The sequence below is a fragment of the Asterias rubens genome, chromosome 16, assembly GCF_902459465.1.
Source record: "Asterias rubens chromosome 16, eAstRub1.3, whole genome shotgun sequence".
Lineage (NCBI taxonomy): Eukaryota > Metazoa > Echinodermata > Asteroidea > Forcipulatida > Asteriidae > Asterias > Asterias rubens.
Window position 1 is genome coordinate 10043745 of NC_047077.1, and position 25310 is coordinate 10069054.

The 25310-nt window shown below is 39.4% G+C and overlaps 2 protein-coding genes across 3 annotated transcripts in view; one reads left to right on the forward strand and one right to left on the reverse strand.

Annotated features, from left to right (window-relative positions):
• Positions 1-1533: 1533 nt before the first annotated feature.
• LOC117300779 (60S ribosomal protein L30-like) lies at positions 1534-4410 on the reverse strand. Its single transcript, XM_033784574.1, has 5 exons — positions 4359-4410; positions 4193-4245; positions 2898-3043; positions 2020-2150; positions 1534-1616 (listed from the first exon to the last, which is right to left on the reverse strand). Exons 2-5 carry the CDS (start codon positions 4211-4213, stop codon positions 1573-1575), a joined length of 342 nt encoding a protein of 113 aa, XP_033640465.1. The 5' UTR covers positions 4214-4245; positions 4359-4410; the 3' UTR covers positions 1534-1572.
• A 312-nt stretch (positions 4411-4722) lies between these two features.
• The window catches only part of LOC117300910 (WD repeat-containing protein 35-like), a 28534-nt gene continuing 7946 nt past the window's right edge, over positions 4723-25310 (forward strand). The window contains exons 1-19 of one of the 2 annotated variants that reach the window (XM_033784775.1): positions 4723-4889; positions 7208-7325; positions 8216-8290; positions 8823-8915; positions 9786-9887; positions 10840-11000; positions 11723-11888; positions 12481-12626; positions 13468-13686; positions 14989-15081; positions 16670-16690; positions 18264-18324; positions 18868-19082; positions 21043-21206; positions 21827-22037; positions 22587-22715; positions 23231-23319; positions 24038-24241; positions 24552-24831. In XM_033784775.1, coding sequence (XP_033640666.1) covers positions 4866-4889; positions 7208-7325; positions 8216-8290; positions 8823-8915; positions 9786-9887; positions 10840-11000; positions 11723-11888; positions 12481-12626; positions 13468-13686; positions 14989-15081; positions 16670-16690; positions 18264-18324; positions 18868-19082; positions 21043-21206; positions 21827-22037; positions 22587-22715; positions 23231-23319; positions 24038-24241; positions 24552-24831 — 2571 coding nt within the window. In that variant the 5' untranslated portion in view covers positions 4723-4865. The remainder of the gene's footprint in view (positions 4890-7207; positions 7326-8215; positions 8291-8822; positions 8916-9785; positions 9888-10839; positions 11001-11722; positions 11889-12480; positions 12627-13467; positions 13687-14988; positions 15082-16669; positions 16691-18263; positions 18325-18867; positions 19083-21042; positions 21207-21826; positions 22038-22586; positions 22716-23230; positions 23320-24037; positions 24242-24551; positions 24832-25310) is intronic. The other variant, XM_033784776.1, reaches the window with a different exon arrangement.

Sequence of the window (25310 nt, forward strand, 5' to 3'; positions counted from 1 at the left end):
TTACAGCCAGAGTGGCTCTAAATTTAATTGAGGTGAACAGATAGTGTGCGATTTTGGTGTAACAAAGGGATTGTTTCGTTGATTACATGATGATGGGGGCGTTTTCAGCAGGCTGAAATATTTTGCATCCTTGATAGCAACTGTCTGCACTGATCTATTGTTGCATCAAAATAGTTGTCGACTGAAATGGCATCCTTTGAACATTTGAGTTCCCTAATCTTGCGCCTTTGGCACTTCATAGTGTTTGGTGTCAACACTGAACCAGATTTGTAGACTTGTCTAGTCCCTCGATCCAGTCTTAGCCCTCTATCATAGACTTTTTCATGCTTCTTGATACAATTGTGCTGATGTTTGTGAGGTTGGATGAATATGTCTGCTGCCACCCGATTTTCTCATTATTTCTCTTTTATATTAATTGTAATGCGATCAAGTAAAATGAGTCGTTTGTCCAACCCTGGTCATTTGAATGTTTTGATACATTTGAATAGCACCCACTCTATGTATTAATGCCGTTAAAACCACATTCATAAATACCTCAGACAGTTTTGCTATTCCTATCGGTGGAGAGCGCAGCACGTGGGTGTTTATAAACCTTTGTTTATGACCAGTAAAAAGTGTTAAAACATGGGCATGACACGCACGTTTGCATCTGTGCTTATGAGACAGTATCTTCATTCCTATTGGTCGGGAGCAACTGCCGACACAGTTGTGCCACATCACGCGATACACGCGCCGCGCACAGTATTCTTTATCAGGAATTGTTTACCCGAGGGCTTTGACTGGGCCTTACCATTTCATCTGGAGGGGTGTTGTGTTGAAAGAAATCATTGAAAATTTTTAATTTTTGCATTTATTCTACTTTTTGACCATAAGTGTTGATGTTTTTTTTACCATAAAGGTATTTATGAATGGGAATCAAAGTGTGTGGAATCGGTTTTCAACTAGTGGTTTAAACTTCGTCTCGGTAAAATTATCAAGAAACCACTAGTTGAAAACCCCTTCACCACACATTGATTCACCTATTAATCGATACCACTTCTGGTTCATTAAGTTGAGGAGTGTATCGAAAATGTATTGGCATAATTTCTTTCAATGACAATCTCTTTTTGATGTTATTTATCACGAAAGTTGCCATTATGGAACTTACCATTACTGTTATTTCAAACGATTGACTCAATTAGCTTGATCGCGCGCATCACAACAACTTTATCGGATCCTGACAAATTATTCCTTAGTCAAGGGATATCACTAACTTGTGCCTACTAAAAAATAACTTTTTTGTATTTTGTATTATAATTTGCTACAAAGTGTACAGTACTCACAAAATAAAACATTCAGAAACAAATCACTTTGTTAATGTAATCCCATGATGTTTATTTCTGTACAGAAAAGAAACTGGTATTTAAACATTTGCAATGGTAATATTTGTATTAAATTTAACAACAGTGAAGCTTTCTTGATGACATATGGTTGTCATCCTCAGCCAGTCTGCGCGGTGTTCTCGATAACACTCGATTAAAAGGCATTCTTCTGATTGATGGCCCAGTCCCCCCTCGGTATGGAACCCAGACTCTATGTTGATTCTGTAGGCATGCTGCGGATGATGTCACTGTCACCTGAAGTTAATGAAACAAAAATTGTATACTAATTAATATTGAACATCAAAGGATACCAAGAACCCCCTTGCCAAAACAAAGACGGAAAACTAGCGAATCTCTTGAATAGAATGTTGCGTTCCAATCACACAAATACCTTTTTTAGACAAACGGCCAAAACCAACATGGCCAGGATTTGATTAGTGATGGTTCTGACTAGTATATGCGCCCATCGCTAGGGATAAATACACATGTATACATTATGCACAATTCGCTATTTTAAGTGCTGAGATGAAATTTCCTTTTGAATGACTTGAGGGTTGTGTTTGTTCTTTTGACGTCAATATGCAAGCAGGTCTAAATAGAGAGGCCACGCCCTCCAAAGACCAAGTACCACACCCACAAAGATAGAAACCAAACTGACCTGGATCTGTGATGCAGAGGGTGCACACCCTGAAGTATTTACCACAGGCTGTTCCGAGCTCAATGTTGTTACCAGTGTAGTGATGGACACCAGTCTTGGCCAGCATAGCGTAGTATTCAATCTCGCTTTTTCTGTTGTAATATAAAAGAAACATTGTTATGGTTTTTGAACATCTCCATTCTCTTTTCCCCAATACTACACAGAATGTGAACATGAGTTGCCCTGCTAAGGGTCTTGTACTTACGGAACCAGGGAATTGTGCACTTGATGTTCACAGGCAGGATCGTAGCTAGACCAATTTCAATGGTCGGCTATAAATCATTTTTCAAGTCCACCAAGGGCATGTGGATCAAGTGGTGGCCATCATTGCTGCAGTGCAAGCTTCTGGCATGAAGCCATGTTGTCAAACTGTTCATGTGAAACGGGGGCCATGTAAAAAGTTGAATGGCCTTTTGTTTGAATGTATTCTTTCTCAGTGACATTTGTTGTCGATGCTCCATCTTGAGCTGCATGTGTCAGATCAATGCACAGACAGTGGACAATATTATGATTTATTCTAGAGGAAATCAGTGCTGGGCAGCACAGAGTATTTTGCCAAGAGTGCTGGTCAACAGCCGGAGTCCAGGGCAGGCCCGCCCAACACTGTTGTTCACACACGCTAGTAAGAATGTTTGCGTGTGCATGGGTACTTTACTTACCATTCTTCACTACACAGCTAGTGCTGAAATTTAGCAATTGCTCTGTATGCGGAGCATGGTGATGCCAGCACGGAATTTGGATAAAAATTGGCCAGGGTGTAAGTATGCACTGCAATATGTTACAGGGCAATCTCTGGTAGCGACAGAAATTTTGTATTTGTGTCTCCTACATGTACTAACCTGAGTGGGGGTGTGTTGTTGGCCAGGATAACCAGTTTGCCTTTGCCTTGTCTCAGGGCTTTGAGTGTCTGTTTGTAACCGAGATGGTATTTGCCACTCTTCATAACAAGCTGGAGGCGAGTGTTGATGCTCTCCATCTGCTTCTTCTGCTCAGACAAACAAATCAAAACAAACGGAAGAGTTAACAAATTAAAACTGAAGTAAATTAGAATTGGAGTTCGCGAGTGTAGCTTTGTTTATGCGATAATCGTAACCCTACCATCGACTTTTAAAAATTGTGACACACATTCCGTGTATCGTACGACTACTCTACTACAACTTACAAGAGGAATGTACTACCCAATTAGATAGATATTAAAAGAATGGATTTGATCTCCAAAGTGTATCCTTACTCATAGCGATCCCCCCCCCCCCCCCCCCCTCTGACTGACTGACAAAAAGTACCGACTGTGTTGAGGAAAAGAGGGCTTAATAATAATCAAGCCTACTTTTTGACTTCCATCCAACAATGCCTTTTGCCCATTCTCAGCAAAACCAGGTAGACAGAATCACGAATAAATTTAGAACACAACATCATGAAGTGGTGTATTTCAATCATGCATGCCATGAGTCGTCTCGGACAAAACCCTTCGCTCTGGACAGTCTGTGACCGTCGGCAGGATCATTTAATGTTGTTGCCGGCGGGAGGGTTCTACTATTATCAATAAACAAACTAGTTTTAGTTTCAGATTTTCGATTTTAAATTTTAATAAGTCCTCAGCAAGTGAGAAGTGTCTTCTTGTTGTGGGTCTTGTCACTCAGCTCAGCCTCAATTTGTTTTCAAGTGTCGACATGACAGTGACAATCAACACCGACAACCAACAGCAACCGACTTTAAAATGTTACAATTTATTAGTTTTCAATTTCTTAATAAAACAACAAAACTGATTCAGTTTAGTTTAAAAAAAAAGTTGAGGCGAAAACAAAAAAATTGTCAAAAAAGTAATTTTTAATTTATTTTAAATTTAATTCAATCAAATTAAATTGATTAAAGACACTGACAAAAACATAACATCTCAAATCAAACTTTAATACAACCAGCTGTCTCAAAATTATCTTAACTTTGGTTCAAAATACAAAACGACAGAAATGCCTGGTGCCCAGGCAGCGCAGGATGCATGGGCTTTCAATTTATGATTCATGATACAGCACACACACACGGCGCCAATGCATGCGGCATGTGCATTGCTCATACACCACAGACGGCACGTTGAAATTCACATTACGTTTACGTGTAAACTAAAAAAGTTCTTTACCTGTTTTTTTGACGCAACCATTTTGCTTTTGTGGTTTTCTCAGCTACCTGAAACTAAATATACAGAAAAAGGGACAATTCAAAATATGGATGTACTTAATCAGATGTTCAGAATGTGTAATTTAACCTTTCAAATAAGCGATTTTAATACCGGAATTTTAACTCACCGACCGAGGATTACAACCACGTTAGGAAAGAGGCTGAGTTACCCAGAATTCAAAGCGGTTCTCCGGTAATAATTGCTTGTAATTTTTTTTATATATCACGTTTTTTTTTTGTATTGGAAGACACATGTATATTTCTTGAATGAGAATAAACCTAAAAATAGTTATTGTTTTAGACGAACTTCAACTTTTGATTATTTGTTACTTTACTTTTATGTTATTATAAAAATAACCGAATAAAGTGATTGTTGTGCAAAGCTTTAGTTTTGCCCACTGGAAAAATAACAGCATGGCTCTGATAGATTGAACTGCGATTGCGCAGATTCCTTAATTTAAGAGGTCACACAGAAATGAAACTGGGGTCAAATACCATCGCGACGAAAACGCTTGGCTCGTCTGCTAGAAATTTGCTCAGCATAGTTCGTTTTTTAAAATGACTTTTCCATGTTAGAATTGAGGTTTTTGTGATCTGAGCTTCGAGAGCAGTCTGTGCTGTGACGGGAGATAATCATGTTTATTTATTTGAGCAAGAAGGTACGTTCCAAAAGGGAAATTTAATGGACAACAAATGGTGCAATGCTGTCTGTGCTGATTATTTATTTTATTTTGTCGTTGGTTTGTGCATGGAGGTATGGTTTGTGCATGGTTTACATCATGGTTTAGCATTTCATTTTGTGAGCAGGTGAGGCGTTTGTTGGAATGAAGGGAAAAGTTTCCGTACGGCGCCACCACTTTTTCATTCGATATGAAATAATATTGTTACGATCCAAATTCCTAAAGGCCAGAGACTTCGAAAAATACCCCCGCCCCAAAGAAATAAGGGTAACAAAAGTAGTCAAACAGACCAGCACATCATGAAACAGCAGGTATGTTCAATTAAATTTAATATAAACCATTACGTAAACAAAAATAAGGCAATACAAAAAGGCAGTTAACCAGTTGTGACATGAATTGAATATAAACAGGGGGCGAGCAGCCTAGGCAAAATAGGGTTGAAGACCCAACAGCCTCTGATATACCTCGACTCTCTCGGAGAGAGCTGAAGACCAGTGTTCGCCTATTCTGATGAAAATGTCCCCGTAGATTGTCGTCCTTCCAAGGTACGCGATGTGATGAAACCCGGTGTGGAAAAATGGTCGGCCCCTCGGTGCTCTCTGCTTTCGTACCGTCGTTGTTTCACGCAACCGGTACAACAAAGTCCGACGACCGCAGCTCGGAGGAAAAGAAAACTCACACAGTACCCAAGTCATGAGTCTGTGTGTCGTAAAGTTCGACGCTCTCGGGAAGTCACAGCTCCGCCTCGTCGACGTGCAAACTCCCCGTCATTGAAGAGCCACCGCAGCCTACTGCATGGTTTCGGCAGCGACGAACTTTACTGGAGGCTTCACGGATTGATCCGTGCAGGAATGGCGAAACTAACACATGTCGAACATCACAGTTCGGCAATTAAAAATGCCGCTCCAACATGGGCATACTCGGAGGGAATCTCCGCCCACTCAACTCTGCTAGTGCTACTCTGCAGACCTCCGCCACGAAACTGAAGAAATAAAAATGTGAGGGACGAGGATGGCCGCAATCCTTCCTTATATAGTGAATCCTGAATTCTCAGCATTTTCCAAACTCTGCGAATTCCCATTATTCTGTTCATGTCTGCAAAACAGGTGTTTGTGTGGCATACGAAGAAAAGTTCCAACCGATTAACAAGTTTAACACACGCGTGACTGCTCACCCCAACCTTAAAGTATGTGCTCGCCCCACTAAGGAAATCTATAACATTCTACACGTATAGTATTAAATACTTAAATAAAGAAACATTACTCCATTGTTACTTTAATCCCAACGCTTTTTTTTTTTACAAAACCGGACATTTACTCTGGACCATTTACTCTGGACCATGACAATATAGTATCTAATTAACCTCAATGAGATATCCCTTTTTGTAAAAATGAGTGAAAAAGTGGTGGCGCCATACGGAAAGTTATCCGAATGAAGTTAGTTGTTAATTCAATGATTGAATGATTTCATTGATTGTCAAAAGTCGACCTTCTCAAAGTCGTCCCCCAAAAAAAACCTTTTTATTTTCCACTTAATTAATATTAATAACTTAATAAGTTAATTTTGTCATTCATTAATTCATAATCATGAATTTAATTAAATCTTAAAATTAAATTGTGATTTGTGTGGTGGTTTTGGTAATTTTTTAATTAATAAAACATATTTTTTACTTTTTGTTATTTATTTAAATGAAATCTAATTTTCTAATTCTAAATTTACTTGTTTGAAATTGATTTTTTTTTTTTCTTCGTAATTTGTTTTTAATGTTGCTCTATTTTGCTATAGTCAATTTAATTGTGGAAACGGATTACTTTCCGTATGGCGCCACCACCTTTTCACTCATTTTTACAAAAAGGAACATCTCATTGAGGTAAATTAGATACTACAATGTATATTATTTCATATCGAATGAAAAAGTGGTGGCGCCATACGGAAACTTTTCCGTGAAAACAATTAACAACTTTCTGTAACAATTAACAATAAGAATAAGATACAAACTCGCCCCTCTATCTCCCAATGCCCAACAAGGCAAGGATTAGGCCCCCTAATAATTTTAACATGATTAACTAACCCTGCTGGGGCCTACTACCTAACATAACGTAACCCTCCATCCTTCAGGAGGAGGTTTCTGTTAGTGTTATCGCAACAAGACTGAGCGGTGTTTAAAAACTTTTCCTGCATGAGTTTTCTCAGTACGCATAACATTGCCAACAAATGTTCTGAATGACTTGCCATAAGCTTGGTGTCGGTAAGTGAACATGTAACGATTCTAATTTTCTTTTGTACCGATTTTCTAGATTGCTATTCCCAACAACACCAAGTTACGATGTGTATCATGGAACCGAGAACAGGGCTACATTGCATGTGGAGGAGAGAATGGTCTCCTGAAAGTACTCAAGCTGGAAATACAGACAAGTATGCCTGGAATTTATTATTTTATTGACAATATTGTTAGTACTAATGATAGGAACTTCAGCCCTATTTTTTTTTTTTTTATGTAATTTCGTCCCAAACAATTAGGCTAACTAAAAGCCACTCCTGGTATGGGGCTACAAGAAGATAAAATCATTAAATGTGAACAAATTGCCTAAGGGAGCTAAGGGTAGGATTTGTTATTTCTCTAAAGCAGTCTGAGTCTAGAATGTAGGATGGAGGGAAACATGCTCCAGGCAGAGAGTTCTAAAGAGATGCATAATTTAAAACTGGTAATATTTTTGGAGTTGACTGTGTTGTAGTTTGGCAAGGGTCTGGTTAAAAAAAAAGACTAATGATGTCACTCAATTTCTGAGCGCCTACAGATTAAAAACGTTTCCAAAGTACACTAAAAGTTTGTGTTATGATTGATAGTTTTTTTTTTTTAGGGTAAACATCTTCATGGTAGCAACATATCTGTGGAGTATTAGCTTGATGACCTCATTATATGTCACGTGTCCTGCAATTGCTTTAAAGATGCACTTTTTAAAGCGGTGTATCTGTAAAACGTCTGACTGAGTTGAAACTTGGTGTATTGATAGTAAAAGACATTAACTGCTTAAATTTGTTGTGACATCATGATGACATTATCATGTTTTTTTTTTTTTTTTTTTTTTTTCGCAAGTTCAACCATTTATTAAATATATTGAGAACAAAGCAACTGCAATACATTTGTCTGTTAATTTTCCACCAGGCTTGTATGTACTCCCCGAAGCCGAACAACTAGTGTTTTGTAAAATACTAAACACTACATGTCTAGTTTTTACCTTTCCTTTAATACCATTTGAAAAAAAAATTATGTAATAAATGTTTTTGTTTCTATCATTGTGTAGGTAAAGATGCCAAAATACGAGGTTTGGCAGCACCCAGCAATCTCTCAATGAATCAAACATTGGAAGGCCATGGAGGTATGAAATTTCAAGATGTTTAAGGTAGTCAATCCCAAAAGGCCTGATACTTTGATCCTGTAGGGGCAAGGCATTTATTTCTTAGGAGAGGGCACTTCTACGCACAAAATGTAAACCCCAACTGGAACAGTTCAAATGGCACTAAGGTAGCTACTGGGGGCAGGGAGGCAATCACCTCCATACCTCAGTGAAGTATTAGGTCTGATTGCACATTAAATACTAAACAAATTAAGTGTCATCACAAGTGTAGCCATACAACTTTTTGTTTTACTTATTGTTGGGGGCATGGTTGGCTTTTTCGTAAAGCTCTCGCCTCTCACCAAGGTGACCCGGCTGCGATACCCGACCAGGTGCATAAATGTGAGTTGAGTTGAGTGTTGATGCTCTGCTGTGCCACAAGGGTATTCCAGACCATCTGGTTTTCCTCCCTTGTAGCCGTGTCCTTCGCAAATCTGCTCTTACACATGTAGCTGCGAGTAAGGATGAGTAGCCTCCCAAACTATTATTATATAATTAATATTATTACTTACAGCTGCCGTCCAAGTGGTTACATGGAATGCTCATCACCAGAAACTGACAACGAGTGACCAGTTCGGCCTCATAATTGTCTGGATGCTCTACAAAGGTCAGATTTTAAAACATTGTTATTATTCCTTTTTTTCTTCATTTTTATGAGAGATTGTCTAACATCACAAGGCCACGGACGGCCACCAGGGACATGTTGCCACTTCTGGGGGCCGAAACAGGGTTCACAGTCTGTAAGGATTAACAAGGATGTAGGCATGGGTATCATCCACTAGGAGCCTGACTGGTAGAGCAGAATGCACTACCTTCCCAACTTAAAATGCTTATTTGATCTGAAATTTAATGACTAAAGTCTGCGTGGTATACATACATGTGTTAGGAAACTTGTATTGAAACCTTGCAAAGGGGATGACATGGCAATTGCTGTTAATAATAATACACAGTTTTTATATAGCGCTTCACACAAAAAAGCCTTGAAGCGCTTTACAAGAGAAAACAATATTACAAATATATATTTTTTTTTTAAATATAAACAAAAAACACTGTTGGTGCCGTAGGTCAATTTAAACCTGTTGTGTGCATAGCGTGTGGGGTAAATTTTGTGGCATCTCGGAGTATAAACTTGTAGGTGTTGTAGGTGGGCTAAGCAATTAACTTGCTAAGCAATATTATTACAAAGCATAGATCTTTTTGCTTAAGCAGAATTTGGTGCTTAAGCAGCCCTATGAAATTGGGACCTGAACACGCCTCCAAACAATGCGCGCTATTTTGGGTGTCAGTTCTCTTTTGTGCATGTTTGTATACGATTTTGACACCCAAAATGACACCCAGGATAGGCACATGTGAGTACACTGCGCGTGTTGCAAGGGGTCTATAGGTTTTACTTTTTCAAACAATTGTTGCTGTACCGAAGTTTCTTTACTTGAAAAACTAACTGTGTGTATAATATTGATTGTTGTTCTTTCTTTAGGTTCTTGGTTTGAAGAGATGATTAATAACAGAAATAAGTCAGTAGTACGGAGTATGGCATGGACCCCTGATGGCCAGAAGATCTGCATTGTGTATGAAGACGGTGAGTATTTCAACACAGACACAGTTTCTCCTGAAGACGAGCAGAATACAGTCCTGAAGACGAGCAGAGTATTCTGAAGACGAGCAGAGTTTACTGCTCAAAACTGCGAGACAACACCAGGGGTCGATTCCACAAAGAGTTAGGACTAGTCGTAACTTAGGACTAGTCCTAGGAGACATTAAAAACTTATGCCTAGTCCTAAGTAAGAACGAGTTACTCGTCCTAAGACTGGTCTTAACTCTTTGTGAAATCCACCCTGGTCTTTTTAGAGCCAACACTTAAACTAAAGAGAATTATACATGGTTGTACCCGCAACAGTAGTTTCTTCCTACAAAAACAACTCACAAAGTGAAAACATAGACATGCTTGTTTAACCTGTTGGCTTCAGAGTTATTAATTATCAATTCCCGTTTGCTACATATGGAGTTTTTTTCAGTCAAATTATACAAATTTTTTTTAGTTGGCGTCGATGTCATGCAAAATGTGTATTCCGTTTTCACTTTTTTTCCCTGTGACCCAGATGGCCGATTGATCCGTTTATGTATATGGTGGATTACATAAAACATGGAGTGCTTACACTGCCAGCAAACAAAATATTTATCTTTGTAATGTTCCTTTAAAGGCAGTGGACACTATTGGTAATTACTCAAAATAATTATTATTAGCATAAAACCCTTGGTGACGAGTAATGGGGAGAGGTTGATGGTATAAAACTTTGTGAAAAATGGTTCCCTCTGAAGTGACATAGTTTTCGAGAAAGAATTAATTTTCCACAAATTTGATTTTGAGACCTCAGATTTAGAATATAAGTTCTCAAATTTTCACAGGTTTGATATTTTATGCATATGTTGAGATACACCTAGTGAGAAGACTGGTCTTTGACAATTACCAATAGTGTCCAGTGTCTTTAACTTTTGAATACATACAAAACGTGGTTTTTTGTTTTGAACAGGCGCTGTGATTGTTGGTTCGGTAGACGGCAACCGCATCTGGGGGAAAGAGATCAAGGCTATGCAGCTGACTAACGTGGAGTGGTCGTGGGATGGTAGACACCTTCTATTCGGAATGAGCAATGGAGAGATTCATATCTATGACAGCCAGGGAAACTTCTGTGTGAGTCTTCATTGTTTTGTAATCTATATATTTGAAAGGGACACGTTGCCTTGGATCGGGCGAGTTGGTCTATGAAAAGCGTTTGAAAATCGTTTGTTATAAAATGCTTAATTATGGTTATCCTTTGTCGTGAACTAATTTATACTCTGTACATATTGTGAGTTGCTTTTTTTTTGTACTTCTTAGCAGTTTTTCCAGCCTTTTATTATTGTACATTCATATAAATCAAATTCTATTTAAGTTCCTGAATATCTATATAGGGACGGGTTATTTTTTGTTTTTATTAATCTCCTCTTACTGTGACAGTTTATAAAATTTACTCTTGTCTTATTTATTTTTTTACTCTAATTTTTTGTTAATATTGCATTTAATTTTCCGTAACATTCTTAAATATTTTACGTAATTTTTATATCGTAATTTTATCATGTGATTTTATGTTTACTTTTAATATTTTAGTTTGTTCGCAGGGCCCAAATGGAAACCATTTTTTTACTGATTTGGCTCACCCTGGGTAAATAAATAAATAACTAACTAACAGGGCACACCCTTTTGTGACTCCGTAGGATGGCCGACAATGTTAAGATCTTAGAGTAGTTTCTAAACCAACTAGACTACCAAGATTGCCCAGTAGCTAAAGCAGTTTGGATGCTATACGTGTATTTTAGCAGTGGGTACCGCAACGATTTAATATCAACTGATTTTGTTTTGTTTGTATTTGACAGAGCAAACTGACGACCTACTGCCTGACCAATGTTACTGGTGCAGTGAAGATTGCTGGAATAGACTGGTACAACGGCTCGTTTGGCTACGTAGAACCCAACTGCCCAACACTGGCAATCTGCTTTGACAATGGACGAGCGCAAATCATGAAGCATGAAAACGACGAGAGTAAGTGACTGTACAACTGAATGAGATCTTATTTTCTTCAGCTGTTTTCCTTTTTGTGTGTGTGTACGCGCCTTGATCAGGTTTTCTGAATGAGTGCACCATATAAATCTATAATATTATTATTATTATTATTATTTTGGTTTTTAATTTGAACTCAATTGATCATCAAATTTATGAGATAATGATGGACATGATAGAAGAGAAAAACACTGTTGTCGCGCAAGTTGTGTGATTTCAGATGCTTGAATTCGAGACCTCAGCTCTGAGGTCTCGAATTCAATTTGAATATTTTAGTGAGAAATGACTTCTTTTTCAAAAACTACAATACTTCAGAGAGAGCCATTTCTCACAATGTTTTATACTATCAACAGCTCTCCATTGCTCGATACCAAGTAAGTTTTACATGTTTTATGCTAACACTTATTTTGAGTAATTACCAATAGTGTCCACTGCCTTCAAGAACACAAGTGTCAGGTCTGGGGCTCAGACCCACACCCTGCTGAACAGAAACACCTGAGTTTGAATTTCGGTGCTCTTAACCACAACACTTTTGAATGTTATTCAGTTCTGTCCCTCTCTGTATTGCCAACAGATCCAGTCTTGATCGACACAGGTATGTCTGTAGTGCAGATACAGTGGAATCATAGAGGCTCCGCTCTGGCCGTAGCTGGATCCCAGAAGTCGGTCCAACAGGATAAAGACATTAATGTTGTGCAGTTCTACACACCTTTTGGCGAGGTAATAAACAGTATACACACCATTTGGCGAGGTAACAAACAGTATACAGTTCTTGCAGGATGTGACGGATCCATGGTGTTTCGTACACCCGAGGGGGCAAATGGCTCCTAAGGCGAAACCGAGTGTGCCATTTGCCCTTGAGAGTGTACAAAACCGAATTGTTTTACTCGGTAACAAATTGTAGAGTTTTATTGGTCGAGAACCAATAGCGTGATGTGACACAAAGACGCATGTTCCATGGCTGGATAGCGCGGGGGGTAACATAAGTTTTGTTAACCGTTGTACATTCCCTTGATCGTTCCCACTGTTGGTTTATATCCAGGGCTTTTGTACGGAGCAGCCGTGGGTAATAGGGAACAGTGAAGATCTGTTTCTTACTTGTACAACTGTTTGTATGCGTATTAAACTATGGGGAATATAATAATGTTACCAAAGTATAACAAAATAATTGTTGCACGCTGTGACGGGGGTCCATGGGATTTGTACACCATGGACCCGTCACAGCGTGCAACAATTGTAAAATGTTTTGTTATGCCACTGTTCCCGGTGGCACAATGCAGAGGAATGTATAGTTTTACCTAGTACCAGCGTATTTACATCCTCGCACCCTTGCTCTGCTCACTCCCAGGCCCATTTGTATTATTGTACAGGGCGCTGCGTGGAAACGACCAACGGTGGGAACGATTAAAGTGATGTATCCCAGTGCATAGAACGTAGGATTCAAATTGTTTATAACCTCTTCACATCAGTAGGCCTAATAAAAAAAAAATCCATTCCTACTCGCGGCCAATATTCTCTTCATGCAGAATAGTCTTCTTTCCCCCCCCAATCAATACTACAGCACATGCGTACTCTGAAGGTACCTGGGAAGGAGCTGACATCAATCTCCTGGGAAGGAGGTGGTCTACGCATCGCTCTAGCCGTGGACTCCTTCATCTACTTTGCTAACATCAGGCCAGACTACAAGTGGGGATACTGTGATAAGACTGTTGTGTACTCCTTCTCCAAGCCGGCGCGTACAGAGCAGTGTGTGGTATTTTGGGAGACCACCACTGGCGAGGTATGTGTAACAATAGACCTTATGCATTGACGTCATCCAGCCGCCATCTTAGAGGAAAAACGGTGACGAAACAATCGAGACGCACGGATTTGTACGGGCAGCTCACAGTATTGGCCAATGAACAACCTCCTTTTGACCTCTAGGTGAGGGCGCCCTACTGAAATGACGTCATGTGCATAAGGTCTATAACAATAACAATAACCAGTTCTTACATAGTGCACTTCACAAAAAAACGTATCAATAAGCTTTACATAAGTACCCTGGTCATTGGGCCAATAACATCCCTTCATCCCTTTAACCTTTCTCAGCTCCCAATAGGGAGTATACAGCCCCGAGCTTCCGTGGTGCTTTGAAGGCTTTTTCATTCACAATATCAACCTTTACCCTCGCAGGTACCCCTTGGGTGAAGAGAAGCAGTTACAGCAAAGTATCTTGCTCAAAGACACAAGTGTCACAACCGGGATTCGAACCCACACTCTGGTGACTTACATGTAGCATCACAACTTGAATACGATGCTCTTAACCACTCGGCCATGAGACTCTACAATAAAAATTATGTCTCTGCCTATGTAGAGCGATGTAGAGTTGTGCACTGTCGAGGGGTCGAGCCTATCACAGCCAATCACATCCCTGAGGTCTGAAGCCTTTTTGTAGGCATCTGAAAGCACACAAAATAGTGCAACAAGGGTGTTTTTTTTCCTGTCATTATTCTCTTGCAACTTAGATGATCAATTGAGTTACACTTTTTACAGATTTGATATTTTATGTTGGGATACACTAAGTGATAACCCTTATTTTATGGCACGACCCTACACTCTCTATTTGGCTTAAAAACCGCAGAGCTCCCAAGTCTCCCTGACTCTGGGGAAAGCTCCCTGAAAATAAACCAGTCTATCCATCTTTTGATGAACAATTACAAATCTCCCCGATTATGGAAACTTTTTCCCTATTATGTTGAATGCAATTCTAAACATCTCCCTGATTGTACACAATCTCCCAGGGCCCAATTTCATAAAACCTGTAAGCAAACAAAATTGCTAAGCACAGACAGTTATAGCTTAGCAGAAACTGGTTACCAGATAACTGTCCTTAAAGTTTACACTGTTGCGACTGTTTCGCAACCCATTATTTTTGCTTAGCAAAGGAATTTGCTAAGCAGACTTTTTTGCTAAACAGCTTTATGAAATTTGGCCCTGATTGTAAGAAGCAAATGCCTCGCAGGTCTGAAAATGGAAAAGGCAACCTCTTTGTTACGGAAAATGTCAAATTTTTATTTATTTTGGTCGCTTTTTATTTTGTCAGCGCTACATCAAGTATGTGCGTAATTTAATATCAGTCACAGCATATGGCGATCATTGTCTACTTGCTACACGAGCTGATGAAAACACAGGACAGGTGAGACCTTGTTGGTTGCTTGTTTGTTTGTTTGTTTGTTTGTTTGTTTGTTTACTTGGGGGGGGGGGTGTCTTAAGCACCATTGGCATGGATCTAATTTGGGTGAATAGAATTTACAAACTGTTTCGTGTAATCTTCTAGTCCTCAAATTAACCCATGGCACCCACAGCAGTTGATGTGATGCCCTGGGTTTGGCTGTGGTGCCCTTTCTTTGCAAGGTTCCAGTAGAAATTCACTTCTTCCTGTGCCCCTTCAAGAACAAGATTCAAGGACCTGCCCTCGGTAACCCTTGCCAGTGAGTTGACCATCCGCTTGAAACCATTCACTTGAACAATTAAGAGCAAGTTCGAGCGTGCACAATGGTTAACTAAAGGTTGACCATTTTTACTTGAACCCAGGCTGGTCGACCATTGGTTGACTACTGTGGTTGACCATTTGGAACCAGCCTCAAGCCCATGGTTTCTTCACTGGTTCCAACAGCATGTTCCATTCTAACATGTGTTAAGTGCAGAGGGGAACCAGTGACACTTTAGTGAAAAAGTAGAATGAAGCGTGAGTATGTCACTGCGCATGTGCATTGCTAGTCTGTGGTCGACCACTGGTGGACTAAATGTGCGCACTCAAACTTGCTCTAATTTGCAAGCTTTTTGAATATCAAAAGCGAGAAAACGACCTGACATGCCTGAAGGGAGACTGTGCATGTACCATGTACTATTCTATGAGTTCAAATTCCCTCTTAAATTCGATTGAGACTGAAACAAATGTTATAATGGGATTAAAGTCAGGATTTTAAAATATGGGTGGGTTTGTAAAGACACTCGAAAATTCATTTTGCATGTGTTTTTATTCTGTGTTTCATATTATAAACTTTCACTATGTACTTCATACAATCTTAGTGATTGATGTTTCCATAATCATCATCATTCATCACCATCATCATAAATTGACTGTAAAAATAATTGCTTCATTGGTTTCTCGTTGACATGTTTGATGTTAACCTTGAGTTGAGCGAGATATTAAATCTCCAAATAGTTTTATTTCAAAACTAAAAGTACCAGTCACATTTAAAGTAATCTTTGTCATTTATTTCCATCATTTTGTCTCGTCAGTGCAACAAATGTTGTATCTCCGAGGTAACATGGTTCCATATGGAAAGGATTGTGGTAACATCCCTGTAACGACTATCTCTAAATGCATTGGGGTAGTTTTTTTTTCAGAACCACCCCAACTCATTTAAAGAAAATCTTTACATGGTGTTACCACAAACCTTTCCATATCATATTTTAACCATGCAAAGTTTCAAATTCTACATAAATTAGTTCTTGCATTGCGTGCGAGTTTTAAATTGTTAAAATGTTGCGTCTCGCTGGAAAGACCTTAGATTTAAACCCAAAACAAAGATACAAAGTTCTGGCACAGAGCATTGTTGTGCTAGGTTTAACGGTTTTACTTGGTAAAAGATCGTGATCAACATTTTTGCACACTTTACAAGACGATTTCATTTGGCTGCAAGTGATATTTTTTCTTTTGTTCTTGTACCATAAATCTTGTCACTCTCTCTCTCTCATGTTCCCATCTCTTCATAAAGGATGCTGGAGATCTGCAGCAGGTATATTTTTGTTTGTGCTCCATCACACCTTTTGGTTTCCCTACAAATCTTTGCTAAGATTCACCGGTCCTTTTCTGTTATCTGTTCAAATCACTGAGAACAACAGAAAAAGAATCATTTCTGAAATATCCCATCATTACACCTTTTGAAGTGTTCACAATGCATGTTTGTTCTTTTTGAGGTTGTATATATCACCTGAGTTATTACTCTTAAGTGGTGATGTTTGAAAGCTTTTTGTTTTGTGTGATTTTTGACTAACGTGGGAAATGCTGGTAAAATGTCAAGCTGTTTTGTGTGTGGGAAAAGTGATGTACCTGCAGGCGATTTCAAGAAATGCTAGGATTAATCCTATTTTGAGTTAGGATGGGTTCAATGCATCCTAACGTAAATGGAAACGAAACTGAACTCGTCCCAAGTCCTAAGATTAATTCTAAGTTTGGAAGAGTTTGGTGAAATTGACGGTTGGGTGCCCTTGGTTATGCTACTGCTGTGTACATTCAGATTGTGTATCACCAACGTTTCTTTTGCCAACCTTGTTCAGTTCACTTCCCAAGGGAAATGCATTTGATATATGTTTTCTGTTTCTCTTTTTTTTTATGGTGGAACTCATTTCCTCTTTAAGCTTGTGCATTAAGATTGGTAAGGTTTCTCACATGGTATAAAGATGGTAACAGTGGAAAACTTCCTGTTAATGGTGAAATACTTTCACCTGAAACAGTACATTTGTACATGGTGTTTTCTTGAGGTATCACTACACCTGTAATTTTAAATCTCACAAGTCAAAAATCTGATGTTTGAAAAAATATGAAACTATTTTCTTAAGAATGCAATAGCCGATTCTTAAACTTCCACAGGTTTGCTTTTTCATTAACAAATGTAGGGCCCATAGGTTTTGTCCCACAAAGTTCAGATACTGGTCTTTGACAGTTACTGGTGGTGGCCGCTTGCTTTAATCAGGGACACTGGCTGCAGCTCACTTGTTTTGGTTTTCATGTAATTATTCTATATTTTGTGAAATATGTTGTTACTGTTGAGTGTGGTCTACTATTTGCTTTTACAACTGCTATTAAACATGCACACAAGTATTAAAGTTGCTGTTAAAAATGTACTAACTTTGTCAAAGTTCTACTTTGGATGGGGAAATTGCCACATTTGCTGCCGTCGATTTCACAAAGAGTTAGGACTCGTCTTATATCGAGTTAGGACGAGTAACTCGTCTTAACTTAGGATCTGCATGCTACAGTGCAGGGTTGGGATTCGTCCTAATTACTAAGATTAGTCTTAAGTTAGGAAGAGTTTTGTGAAATCGACGTCTGATCATTAAAGTTTATTGATGTTTGATTTGCTGAGTTGTCAACTCACCGGTTCTTTTCAGAACCACCACTACTCAAAAAGAGATTTACACATTATACTACCACAAACCTCACCTGAATATACTCCCACCATGCAAAGTTTCAAATCCATATTTTGGTGTGTTTTTACCAAATTTGGTCAATTCGTGAGCCCCTTCAGTGGTTTTCTACCAATCATCTTTTGTCAATAACCAGGAGTTTTTCTGTTATTTTTTATACAGTATGTACTTGTGTTGTGTAACTCCATCGGAACACCTCTGGAATCCAAGTACATTGATATGGGTGAGTAGAAACGGAAATTCTCATTTTTTAGTATATGTCATGGTTGAGTGATCAAGTAGAGTATCAGCCCAATTTAATGGGTCTGCTTAAACCTCTATATTTTGCGCTTTTGGTCACCACTCCCCACTTACTGTGCAAACGCCAAATTTCTACGCTAGCTGTGTAAAGAATGCCTAGGAAAATGAAGTACGCATGCACACTAGCCAAAATTTTCTACAAACCCGTGAAATGCCCTTGGCATACGTGTATCTAAACCCTAGAATTCCTTTCTTCTGTCATCCGTAAGTGCTGATTCTTTGTTTACAGTAAATAGAGCCATGAAATTGGATGTCACTACCTCTTGGGCCCTTGTGGATGAGTCGTGATATAGTGGAAAAGCGCTGTATAACAACCGAGTATTATTATTATCATTATCTAATCCTCTATGATTTAGAACCGATTTACGTGGCAGTGACACGCACCCACTTGATAGCCGCCTAGTGATAAAACACTACAAAAGAACCAAGTATTATTATTATCATTATCTAATCCTCTATGATTTAGAACCGATTTACGTCGCAGTGACTCGCACCCACGTGATAGCCGCCTCCAGGGAAGCGTTCTACGTCTGGCAGTTCAAGACGCCCAAGAAGCTTTCCGCTATGGAGGTCAACCAGGCCATGGGACGTAAGAAGGACAGCAGAGAGAGGGTCTACCATATTGATGATACACCGTCTGGAGCTGGGGAGTCCATGCTAGATTTCAGTAAAGCATTTGCTGTGAGTGTTTTTTATTTCACTTTTTTAGTAGATAACCTTCTAACACTTTTTTCCCCATTATAATACAGGCCTCAAATTTCCCGATTTTTAGGGCAAGGCCACTTTGGCCTTGAATTTGTCAAATTTTGAAAGGGCACCAAGGCCATGGGGTAGGGCACCAAGGCCAACTTAAAATTTCAAAAAGGGCATCAAGGCCATAAAAAATAAAGATCATGAAACAATTTCTGTTCAGGTCCATGAAGGCTATTTTAATGAACCATTTCATTACTTTTGCTTTCCTTTAACAAAAAAACATCAAGTATTTTTAAATGTATTTAATTTTATTGATTAATGGGAAGTAAAAGTAAGCATCCATTTTTTGTTGCGATGGCCAGACGTAAACAATGAACTGTCACTTAACTGTGTGCAGCGGAGATTTTGTTGCGACGGCCGGACGTAAACAATGAGCTGTCACTTGACTCTGTGTGCAGAGCGGAGATTTATTCAACGGACATACATGTACATGTACCATACATGTACATGTACCTTTCATGTACATGTACATGATGCGTGATTTACGTAACATGGCCCACGTGCACAAACATGTACGAGTACCAGTGAACAAGCACCAATACCAGTGGAATAGGCGGACGCCCAACCTCGAATGGAACCGAAATTGTGATTAGCTGGTACCCATCATGGACAACATTGCGTGGGTACGCGTGTTGCAAGATGAGTACCAGTGCGATTGTTCTCAAATGGTCGTTGCAAGTACATCCGGCCCGTGTATAAACTTCGAGTACACAATGTCTATGATGGATGCACGTCTGTCGTTCGTTCTGCATCGTGCACACACACATGCACTGCATGGATATGCTGCCGTCCGTTTAAATTCCGTGTGATGAGCATTCCACCGACCGCGCTCTGTGTGCGTGTATTAATATAGAATGTACATGTAAGTGTTTGATTTTATGTGCACACAGACGGATGGTGGTGTATCAAAACATAAATTTTGATATCAAAAAGGGCACGGCGGCCATCGGAGAAAAAGGGCACGGCCTTTTTGGCCGCGAAAATGTCTGATTTTCTCGGGGCACCACGGCCAGTAAGCAGGGCACCGGCGGCCATGGCCGTCGTGGCCGCCGGGAAATTTGAGGCCTGATAATAATAGTGGCCTCTTATAGAGCGCTCAGGTCCGTCAAGCATGACGCTCATGGCGCTGTACAAGCAAAAATTTATACAAATATAAAACAAAATAAAGTACAATGTATCTATACACCAATCAATGACACCATTATAAGACTAACTAAGGTAGAGAGGCAGGGTAATCAGTTCAATGAAAACGAATTACGAAGTGAACAGATGAGTTTTGAGAAGTTGTTTGAAAGAACTAGCGGATGAGGCTTGGCGGAGAAGAAGAGGTAGATTGTAGACCATGACTCAATCAAACAATCGTAACGTTTATTACGTAGAGAGATTTGTGGTAACACCATGTAAATATCTCTTTTTGTAAAGCGCAATAATATTTCTTTCAGTTTTGAAGTACACTTATTATAAGAATAAGCTATTGTTATTTTGAGTAGTGATAGTTCTGAATAGCAGCGCTGGTTAACGACTCGTTAGTTCGAGCATTATGCTGTGATTGTCTTCAGCAGAAAGAGCATACTGATCAAAACGTTGAGTCGTTAACCACTGTTTTTTTTTCCCAGAACCAACACTACTCACAGGAGATATTCATGTGGTGTTACCGCAAACATCTTAGTTATACTTCCAGCATGCAAAGTTTCAAATCCTATATAACATTTGTATTGCACCATATTCTATTAAAAACAAAACAATCATTGCTCATGGCACTGTACAGTAAGCTCTTGTAAGCGGGTGAGATTTGAGTGGCGTCTTGAAAGTCTGCATTGTAGGGGAATGTCTGATGCTGTAAGGAAGACTGTTTGTTCTGACCAATTCTGTAATGTTCCTTTAACAGCCTACAGGTGACTCAATCTGTTGTGTGTGTGCATCGGATAAAGTACTCATGATCGGCCGTGAGTCAGGAACTCTTAATCGCTACTCGTTGCCCCACCTGGCCCTAGTCAACAAGCACACTGTCAACTGTCGCCCACATGCCCTGTCTCTCAACTGCACATCGGCGTGAGTATAATGTTCAATCTAGGCCCAAATTCAATGCCTTATTACCACAAAATAGAAACGCTGTCCCAGCCTTCGGCTTTTCACAATTTAACAACTGGGCTAAGAGAAGCTGTTATGGTTGAGTGCCTTGCTTATTTTTGTTATGCAAGTCGCCAGACACACAAGGCCTAAGAGCCACTTCAAGATGTGGGCTTCAATCAACTATTATTCCAGAGGCCGTTGCCACCTACTCCTTGGGCTGAAACAATAGTTTTTACAGTCCATATGGATGTAGGCTTGGCTCATAGAAACAAGTGTCACAACCAGGATTTGAACCCACACTTCAATAACTTAAGCCGTATCAGAACTAGAATTCAATGCACCAGACCACCCGTACTAGACTCGCCAATAAAGTTTTTGGGAACAGAGAGGATTAATTCTTTGAATTGAATGGTCAAATGATTTATCTGGGCCCAATTACAAAAAGCCTGTAAAAAAGCAGAAGTTGGTTACCACCAAAAGATTCCTTAATTTACATTGTTGCCGCACTTATTTTGTTGCTTTGCAAAGAACTTTCCAGAGCATTTTTTCTGTTTAACAGCTTTATAAAATTGGTCCCTATGATCTTTTGTTGTCGTTAGTCGTTTAGCCATCATCGACATTGCTGGTATCCTGACCCTGTTCGACCTCGATACCAAGTGGGTCAACAGCGATGGTCAAGAGGTGCAGGGTCAGAAGCTGGAGTTTGAACGCAAGGACGTCTGGGATATGAAGTGGGCTGAGGATAACACAGAGCTCTTTGCCATGATGGAGAAGACCAGGATGTACATCTTCAGGAATCTGGATCCTGAGGTAAGGCTTAGAGGACTTTAAAAAATGTGATACGTAGTACAACACCCGTTTCAGATGGCATGATTCAGAGTTGGGAGAATAGATTTCTCCTGAAGACGAGTAGAGTTAACTGTTTGAAACGTCGAGACCAAACTCGCTCTTTTCAGAGCCATCACTCCCTCAACAGTGAATTGTTACATGGTTGTACCCACAAGTTTGCTTTGATTTATAGGTTATTCCAATCCTTCACCCATGCAAAGCTTCAAACATCACTTTTGAGAGCACCCTCGGGAAGTCAAATATACGGCAGATTAGAAGGTTTGTGTCCTTCCAACTCATGAGATGCTCCCTTACTTTTACTAACGTATGGCTGAATTAATCCTCATGTATCAATACCTTTACACCTGCACCAACAGGAACCCATCCTGAGCTCAGGCTACATCTGTCACTTTGAGAACTTCCAGATTACATCCGTTCTCTTGGATGAAATCTTGAAGACACCTCCCTTACTTTTACTAACGTATGGCTGAATTAATCCTCATGTATCAATACCTTTACCTGCACCAACAGGAACCCATCCTGAGCTCAGGCTACATCTGTCACTTTGAGAACCTCCAGATTACATCCGTTCTCTTGGATGAAATCTTGAAGACACCGGAAACGCCCAGTAAGGACAATCTCTTAGGCATGGAGATTAAGGTAAAACAAGTTCATTTAACTACTAAAACTATAGGGGAGTCAAAAAGAAGTTGACCAAGATTGGTGATGTTTTTCCAAACAAACAAACAAATGACACTCAAAAGTTCAGTAAAGCATTCATGTAACAAGCACTCTAACCTACTTTTTAGAAGAACAAAAAACGAAAGAAAATTGATCACTCCTAGGAGGAGTTACGTCTATTTTAATAAAGGTACTCATTTTGCAAGCTGTCCAGTGTCCACGGAATACTTGACATCAAATGTAAATTGACTCACCCTGTATAAAAACCTACTTGGTAACGAGCAACAGAGAACTGTTTATAGTATAACACATTGTTAGACCCCCTCTGAAGTCATGTAGTTTTTAGTTTTGAGAAAGAGGTAATCTCTCGCCTTGTTGAAAATAAAAGTTTTTTTTTTTTCATGATGATTATTATAAAAAAAATACCTATCAACCACCACCCCATCACCCACTCCCCTGATACACTATCAAAAAACGATGTTTCATCTTTGCAGTCTCTTCGCGACTCGAGAGATCTTCTAGAGAAAGTTGGTATTGAAGATGCAGCTCAGTTTATTGAGGACAACCCACACCCAAGACTATGGTGAGCAAACTTTGCCACGCATCAAAATTAAAGGAACACATTGCCTTGGATCGGTCGAGTTGGTCTTTGAAAAGTGTTTGAAACTGTTTGTATTGAAATGCAAATGGTTAGAAAGATGTATTACAAGTAGAATGTAATGATCTACACAAGTATCACTCGAAATTGCGTGGTTTTTCCTTTTTTTTCCTGGTTTTACCTCGTCGACTACCACAGTCGGCCATTTATGGGAGTCAAATTTTTGACTCCCATCAATGTCCGACTGTGTTAGTTCGGAAAGTAAAAGGAAAACCACCCAATTTCGAGGCAAATTTGTGTGGATCATTGTATTCTACTTTTAAAACATCTTTCTAACCATATGTATTTTATAACAAACGATTTCAAATGCTTTTTAAAGACCAACTCGTCCGATCCAAGGCAACATGTTCCTTTAATCAGCCTCCATTTTATTTGCTAGAACATTGTGTATACTCCATGCCCATTGTTCTTTAAGACTTTTATACCAGTTGCTTCTCCATTGTTTTGTACGTATCTTTGTTTTTCTCAATGTTTTAAAATGTGTACAGCTAAATCTTTTTGGCATCATAGTTTTTTTTGGGCGCGACTAGTCGAGTAGTCAATTTCACTAGTCGCCCAGGCCTAATCCTTACACCGATGTATACTCTGTACTTTCCCAAGCTCTGTGAATTTATTTAAAAAAAATTGTCGTCTAATTATCCAGGCGTCTACTCGCCGAGGCTTCCCTAGAGAATTTAGACTTGAAGATGTCGGAGCAGGCGTTCGTTCGCTGCAAGGACTACCAAGGGATAGAGTTTGTCAAGCGGCTGGGTAACCTACAGAGTGAGGTCATGAGGAGTGCTGAGGTGGCTGCGTACTTCAAGAGATTCGAGGAATCAGAGAGGATGTACATGGACATGGATCGAAGGTTGGTTTAAATATTTACCCTTTTTGCTGTTTTCAATTCTAAAAGGTACTGAACCATCTTTTTTGTAACTATCAGAGACCAGTATTTTCACTTGGTGTATATCCTACATGCACATACATGTACGCATAAAATAACAACCCTGTGAAAATTCTGTTTCAATTTGCCATCAAAGTTGATAAAAAAAAAAAATAAAAAAAAAAGCATCAAAGCATCAGAACTTGCGACTATTTTTATTTTTGAAACACATGAAAGCAGGAAATTTTCTTTCATTAGACATGTAAAGATTAAAATAAATATAACTTTTTTCCAGGGATCTAGCCGTCAACCTTCGCGTCAAACTCGGCGACTGGTTCCGCGTTGTCCAACTCCTGAAAGCAGGGAGTGGCGGGGGCGACGACACCCAACTCCAGCTGGCTTGGAATGCTATCGGAGACTACTACGCCGACAGGCAGAAGTGGGGCAAGGCAGTGACGTACTACTTACAGGGCAACAACCAAGAGAGACTAGCTGAATGTTACTACATGCTGGAGGATTTCATCGGATTGCAGAAACTCGCTGATTCCTTACCGGAGAATCATCGACTCTTACCGGTAAATCACACCGGAAAAGGAGATTTTGGATTTTCTGTCTTGTTTTTTGGCCATCACATGAAACCATACTCACTGCGAATGAAGATGTTAGAAATATAGTTTACTTTTAGAAGTTTCAGCTTCATATGTTGGCAAGTTTTTGAGAAAAAAAAGGTGAAAGTTACAGAGCAAAGTTTTAGGGAGAGTCGCGCAAATCCATTGGACATGCCGAAATAGTTTTTCGCCTCTCTTAGCCCCAAATAATTTATTTTATAAACTGTGTTACTAATTTGTGAAAAACTACAGAACCTCAGCAAGTAATATTTCAAGCCATCTACTATCATTATCTTTAAATTGTGTGAGTTTATTGTAAATCTGTAGACTTGATGTTTTGTGTTGTACAAATAGTACAAAAACTACTCCAACCCTTTAACCACCAAAAAGTAAGGGGGTTTGGTTAGGTGCTCAGGAAACTAATTCCATCCCAGAATTTTTTTGTT

What these genes read in the sequence shown, in the direction of transcription:
- LOC117300779 (XM_033784574.1), bottom strand. Translation starts at nt 4,213, where the DNA reads ATGGTTGCGTCAAAAAAACAG. An exon ending in AACAACACACCCCCACTCAG is followed by an intron (nt 2,151 to 2,897) that starts GTTAGTACATGT and finishes ATATTACAACAG; the next exon opens with AAAAAGCGAGATTGAATACT. An exon ending in CCTCTGCATCACAGATCCAG is followed by an intron (nt 1,617 to 2,019) that starts GTCAGTTTGGTT and finishes CATTAACTTCAG; the next exon opens with GTGACAGTGACATCATCCGC.